Raw genomic sequence first — 7,408 nt, 5'->3', positions numbered from 1 at the left:
TGATATCAAGATATAATTGGCTTTTATACAGCGCGATATCAATCTACGGCTGCTCAAACTGCTACACAATTGTTATTACCCAGTCACTGGTTTCATAGCCTTTTTTAGCAGCCTGTTAGGCACTCACATGCTAAACCAACCACAATGATGGTTGTCTCCTACCAGTACCCAATGAGCAGGTGGGTGAGAGTTGTGAAGTGTGGATTGATGCTTTGCCAAAGGATGCTAGACCATAGTGGGATTTGAACGCATGACCCTCTGATTACAAGGCAAGAGTCGGCATCGCTACACCACGACGCTACCACAGATACACACGTAGGATTAAATAAGAAAACAGCTTGCCATACGTATGTACCTATATTCTGGCTAAAAACTTTCAGGTGTGACAACTTCTAAGGTGGACCTTATTACTTGAAGGATGATAATGTCCATGATAATTTCTATGGTGTCTTTGAGGCCTGCTATTGCTTTTGGTGCAAAGTGATTATATAACAACATAATACAAATTTTAAATTTGCTACAATTGTGTGAATACTAACTCCACCATTATATAAATGTATTGTAAACTGTGGACATGGACGCACAAGATAACACCTGGCATACAGTAATTGATGTGATACTAATAACCGAGACAGATGAAGCCTCTCTCGATATACATGTATATTGAAAAACAAAGAAACAATTACAACCTTTTCTGGTCAATTTCTTTTGAAATAATATACCAGATTCTTAAATGAACTTTTGGATACACATTTAGGGGTATGAAAACATATAGATCTATTAAAAACTATATTCACATTTACATGATGCTACAAAAATGCTCACATAAATAAATAATTATATGATTGCTTGACTTTGTAATTATAAATACCAGCTTTGTAATTTTGATCATGTCATTCATTCACTATCAGTGCATCTTGCCTTTAATAATGGTCAACATTGTGATATCATTTTTGACATTGAACATATCTTAATGTAAATCAATAACAGATTTTGATTGGTTCATATTGTGCATATGTAAGTGTGTGAAACTTTATATAAACTCAGTAGTCAAATGGTATTGTACAACAAATTCGCATTAATAACCAGTAAAGATATTTTATCTTGCTCCATTCCATCAAACTCACAATTAATCATTACCCTATCTAGGCGGGGGGGGGGGGGGGTGTCCTCCCATGCCCCCCTTGATATCTCGGCCGTCGATTGTGCGATCGCGCCGAAAATGAACATGCAGGTTGCCTGGGACAAAATTTGGTATTAATTTATTTCATGCAAATCGCTATTAATTGATTATGCTAATTTATGCATAAGTATACAAAATCATACATTTTCCTCGAATTCCCTAAATAAAGCTCCAAATGTTCTAATTGTTGGTGTAGAAACTCTTTGTGGTGTTCTTTTGAACATGGAAAAAATCAGATCAATTTCTTATATATTGTTTTTTGCAATTTCTTATGTATTTCCTAATTTTATGGACCTTCTGTTTTTCATTGTTTTTTCGATGAACATTGTGGGAGACCCTTTGAGATCATAAAAAGCATGAAATAAATCCATTTAGACCAGCAAAACTAAACATAATCATACTTTTATAACTTTTGGTTAAAAACACAATTTACATTGACTTTGTACACAAAATCATGTTTTTTAGCAATTTTTGCTCTGACATACACATACAAAATGTTGCATAATTTCAGAACCACTTACCCGGGTGTCACAAATTTGGTCTCAAAGATGCGCAAGTCTTGAAAGTCAAAAGTTTTGAGTGGCAAAAATATTACGTGAATTGTTGGGGGGGGGGGGGCTCCGAGACCCCCCAAGCCTAGATAGGGTTAAGCAAGGCAACAAACTTTCCACATTTTCATCTTTCATCACCCTCTTCTGTCTTGAAATTCTTTCATTTCTATCAATGTATGTACATGTATGCCTGCACAATTTCTCAATCTATGTTCTGCTTCTTTATTTTCATTCCTTTTCCCTTTTTCTTTAACTGTACTTTTTGCCCCTCTACTAGCCAAAGACAAGTACTACCATTGTACAAGATAAAGATCTTACCCCACCACCTTCCACGGTCACATCTCAGGGTGATACTACTAAAGAAGGGGTAGGTAAAGGGGAGGGTGAAGCGGATACTGTCGTAGATAGCACCGAAGATAGTAAAGCTGGTGAGATGCAGGTATCAGACCAAGACAAATCACCTAGTGATTCTGTCCAGGTTGAGCATAGTTCTGACCAAGGAACAAGGGAAGCTGTCACTGAAGAACAGCCAGAAGCAGGTGGAAGTCAAGATGTTGGCCTTGAAGATCAGGTTTCAAAGGATCAAAGTGCCAGGTCCTCCAATCAGAGCATAGCAGTAGAACCTGAGACCAAGGAACAAGCAGATGTCAGCGACGCTGCTCAAGAGGAAGAAGATATTGTGAAGACAAAAAGTGCCAGATCTTCAAAGCAGAGTATAGCAGCCGAAACTGATGCTAAAGAACCTACTGAAGATGGAGAAAATGCTGCAACAGAAGAAAATACTGTGATAGATACTGAAGATAAGGCTGCAAAGACAAAAAGTGCCAGATCTTCAAAGCAGAGTATAGCAGCCGAAACTGATGCTAAAGAACCTACTGAAGATGGAGAAAATGCTGCAACAGAAGAAAACACGGTGACAGATGGGACGGCTGTTGAAGATCAGGCTTCAAAACAGAGTGAAGCAGTCGAATCTTTTGCTGCAGGAGCAGCTGAGATTGGCAAAACAGAAGAAAGTACTGCCACAGTTGGTGAGACTGAAAGTAAGGAAGTAGAAGAGGATGTTGAGAAGGTTGTAGACTATGTTGCTGAAGTTGATACAACAGAAGGGGTAGATGATGCACAGGAAGTGAATGAAAATGAACAGATGACAGAAAAAGAGGAACAAAGTAACACTAAAGATGCTGCTCAAGAGAAGGAGGACAGTGATGTTCTGGATCAAGAAAATGAAGTTACTGATAGTAACCAAGGATCCGATGAAAGTCAGGTCCCTCAGGTTCTTTCAGATGACAAAAAAGAAGAGGAAAGTGGGCCTGTTGAAGATCAGGTGCAAGAAGTTCCTGCAGAAGCAAATCTCGAGGAGTCCAAGGAGAGCCCAAAAGAGGATGAAGAACATAACTTACAGATTGAAAGTTCAGTGGATACTGAAAATGCTGAACCTTTGGAAAATAGCATTGCTAACAAGGAGAAAGGTCATTCACAAGAGGCTCTTGTTGAAGACAGAAAAGAAGGAACAGTAGGAGCTGAAGAAGTACTAGGACAACCTGAAGCCACAAATCCAGAGCAAAGCCAGGATGTAGCTGAGGAGGTCCAAGAACCAAGTGAGATTGACAAGGGAGCAAATGATGAAGAGGCAATGGCTGGTGCCCAACCTCAAGAAGAACCCAGAGACAAGGTTGCAAAGGACATTGGTGATGAAAGTGAGGGTAGGGACAGTGGATTAGGGTTTGAAGTAAATACACCAGATCCAAATGTGCAAGCAAATGAAGATCCCTCAGTCGGGCATGAACAGGATCTGGAAATGTCAGACATCAAGGAGCCAGTCACATCCTCACAAGCCAACCTTGGCTCAAATGCAGAAGGGAAACAGGAAACTTTCCTGCCAATGGGACAAAGTCAAGATGAGAGAATAGAAGGTCAAAATCCAACTGATGCTGCAGGACAAGTCCAGGAGACGCCAGAAGCATCTGAGGCAGCTGACCCTGCTGTAGAAGAGACATCAGGTCAGATCACAGAAGACCCTGTAAAGGAATACTCAAAGGATGGTGATGTGGCACAGGATGGAGACCAGAGCAAAGAGGAAGATGGTGCAACAGCAGCGGAAGAAGGTAGCCAGAGCAAAGAGGAAGATGGTGCAACGGAAGCCAAAGAAGGTAGCCAGAGCAAAGAGGAAGATGGTGCATTGGAAGCAGAAGAAGGTAGCCAGAGCAAAGAGGAAGATGGTGCAACGGAAGCAGAAGAAGGAAGCCAGAGCAAAGAGGAAGAAGGTGCAATGGAAGTGGAAGGAGGTGGCGGAGGGGATGAGGAAGGGGGAGGAGTGGAAGGTGGGCAGGATTCGGCATAGCCGTCAAGAAAAAAACAGATAAACTACTTTCTCAGGTGGGGCATTTTGTTAGTTGGGCCTTCATTTTGCCCAGAATCAAAGCATGTTTTTCACATTTTCTCCTGGTCATTCCACTTTGAAGACAATTTTGGTCTTCCTTTTCTCATTCAAAATCACATTTATAGAATGGAGGATGTCATTTTTGTATGTTTTATTATATTTTCCTCATCTTCGTTCAATTATTAATAGTCTCATTAATATCTTATTGGAATTCATTTCATGATTGCTCTCTAACTAACATTTACACCCTTTAACACCCTTACTCTTTAATGTTCTAAGAGTTACAGCTTTCATGTTATTTCTCATTATTATTACATTTTTGAAATTCCTAAATGAAGTGAAAAACATTAATTGTAACCACTAATTCATGTTAATCAATGTTTGGTCTGCACATGCGCCTGAATGTGTTTTGATGATTTGAATGTATTATTGTGTTTTGTTTTTTAAATGAGAAGGTAATTTTATCAATGAATTTTATGGAATTTTATGCATTGGCGTTGTTTAAAAAGTTAGGAACCACGCCAATAATACATTGACTTCAATGGGGCTAATTATGTATTCATGAGGTCATATCTCAGGCTCCCATAGACCGATTTGCACCAAATTTTGGAAGTGGAAGTATTTCATCATGCTCTACCAAAATATGGTACCAAAAATGTTGAAATGCAAAAAGAGATTTTGCGATGTCATCACTTTGGTACTCTATATGATGTCATGCATGGTGTTGTACTTGATTGCCTTGTTTTTGTGTATGTCTACATTACAAAAGCGATTCTAAGAATTAATTTGGAAACGTTCATAATGTGAATCACCTGAGTGATGCTCAGGTCAGTGTTCTTTCATGGTCAGCGGACCGAGGAATAAAACTGCTGGACAGAAATACGAAACAGCTTGCAATGGCCAGAAAATGTGAGAGAAAGGGCTGTTTTCTAACACATGTTCTTTGCTCCTTACAACGGGTACCCCCCTAGTCTGCAGGCACATACCCTGTTTTGTTTTGCATGGTGCATAATACAGAGTCTGAAGAAGGAGACTACATGTAGATTCACTCTTGTAAGTGGGTTTGGAGTCTATAGTCTCCATCCTTGACATGTTACATGTAGACTTTATTAAAGAGTGATCAATTTGTGTCTAGCACAGTATTATGTCGGGACACAAACATTGTGACAGGCCTAAAGAAATTGGCTTTTGGAATGGGGAAATAACATGTATAAAGCTATTCAGCATAAAGCATTTAGTATTATTATTGTTTAGACAGAGAGAGGAAGAGAGTGCTTTTAATCCCCAAATAATGAAACTTTTAATAACATTGTATTCATATGACACTTTCAGTTAATATTACTTTTGCTGATAGAAATTAGTATTTCTGTTTCGAAATATTAGAATTGCATTTAGAAGGTATCCAGACAGAACAAAAACATTCCAGAAGAATAGTGACTTTATATTCTACAAAATGAATTTTTATAATATTTTATGATTAAAAATTTAAGTAATTATTTGTCTGGAGTCCAATTCAGAATATCCTGTTTTCTAAAAAAAGTAATTTAACATAATAGCTGCCACATGCTGAATGGCTCTGTCCTCAATATCGTTTCTATAGATTAGCATTGTCAGAATCATTCATATTCATACTCTTGAGACTTTTCAAATTGGTATTGAAATTAACCATAGATGACAATTGACAAGGAAAATTGACGTTTTAATTTGACGAATGAATAACGAGATCGAAGATATATGGTCCTCGTAAAACACTTGCGATGGCAGGTTATGAAAAGGTTTGCCCTTTTCATATCTAAAAATAATGAGTTTCCATATTCCTATACTGAAATTTATTGCCTTCTTTCCGTAATATTAAGATATTACTCCTCAACCACATGTATAGCAGATTAAGAACTCATTGGGAACACTCCTAGAGGAGTGTATTAGCAAGTGCTCTTGTCATTATCATGCCTGTGGTTAGCCACAGTATGGATATAGCCATGACCACACCATACATAATACATTCCTATGCTTGGGCTGAAGTAAATGGAATCATTTGTGATCCATGTGACAACACTTTAATAACCAATTATGAGTAATACTGTTTTATAAGCAAGGGGGGGGGGGGTGTAGTGCAAAAACATAGAAAAAAAGAGAGGGGGTTGGGTAGGGGAAGGAAGGTAAGGTGAGGGGCAAAGGGAAAGACTGGAGGGGGGGGGGAAGATGTAGAAAGGGAGTAATGCGGAAGGGTCAGACAAAAGGGGTGGGGTAGTGGAATGATAGCAAGGGGACGGGTAAAGGGTAAAGAGGGAAAGCCTTCGACCCCACATTTTGGCACTTATTACAGTCATTCATAAAGTCATCTGTAACCTTGCAAACAGCTCTATGAAACATACTCTTACATACATGTACATACTTAACCCCCATAAAAATTAGAATTTCATTGCACCTTTAAAATAGAATGGGAGAAATAGGTGGAAGGTTTGGATTAGTAGGAGAGGTTGGGGAGTAAAATATTTTCAGGTGAAATTATATCTTTACTTTTATTCCAATAGAGTCACTTAAAATTCATTCATATGTCATGCAAGCCTTAGGCCCCACATTTTGGCACTCATTATAATCATTCATATAGTCATCCATAGCTTCGCAAATGGCTTTATGAAACATCCTCTTGCATAAATATTTCGACCCAAGAAAAATTAAAATTTCATCTCCATGTTGAATGGAAATTCCACTCTACATGTACAGCACAAGAGTCATCAATGTCCTATTATTTCACTTATTGGATTGGATGCCATGGTGGCGACTTTCTAATAATTTGGAATTGATGTTTATTAGATATGCGTTTTAATGATTTTCAAGCGATGCGCAATGGTGTGACATGCTGTTAATTTAACGCCTTCAATTGCTAGTTCATCAGTCAATGTGACAACATAATCAATGTAAACACTAGTTTTTAATGGTCCAATTTCTACACATCTTACTCTTTGTGTGTGTGTGTGTGTGTCTCTCTTCCCTATTTTTTGTCCATTTCCATTCTCTTTTTTGCTCTTTTCCTCCCTCTCTTACTGATAATAATGATGAATGATGATTTATTAAAAATTCACAGAGTTTTTTAGCTATCATGTACTACATCTATAATTTTCAATTTGGATAATTTGTTTCTCATTTGTTTATTGAGTAAACATAATTTGAAAATGGTATTATTTCAATAAAATAGACATGGAATCAAACTTAATTCATCAAATTCAATGATCTGGGCCCTGTAACACAAAGCTTTAGTGATCAATAGCAAATATGAAGGAATACTTCTTA

The 7,408-nt window shown here is 38.0% G+C and overlaps 1 protein-coding gene across 1 annotated transcript; it reads left to right on the top strand.

Annotated features, from left to right (window-relative positions):
• Positions 1 to 147: 147 nt before the first annotated feature.
• LOC121419628 (spore wall protein 2-like) lies at positions 148 to 4,256 on the top strand. The gene is made up of 2 exons (XM_041614085.1): positions 148 to 183; positions 2,012 to 4,256. Exons 1-2 carry the CDS (start codon positions 148 to 150, stop codon positions 4,073 to 4,075), a joined length of 2,100 nt encoding a protein of 699 aa, XP_041470019.1. The 3' UTR covers positions 4,076 to 4,256.
• The last annotated feature ends 3,152 nt before the right edge of the window (positions 4,257 to 7,408 follow it).

Source organism: Lytechinus variegatus, chromosome 8, assembly GCF_018143015.1.
Source record: "Lytechinus variegatus isolate NC3 chromosome 8, Lvar_3.0, whole genome shotgun sequence".
NCBI classification, from domain to species: domain Eukaryota; kingdom Metazoa; phylum Echinodermata; class Echinoidea; order Temnopleuroida; family Toxopneustidae; genus Lytechinus; species Lytechinus variegatus.
This window is presented reverse-complemented; position numbering and strand designations above follow the sequence as displayed.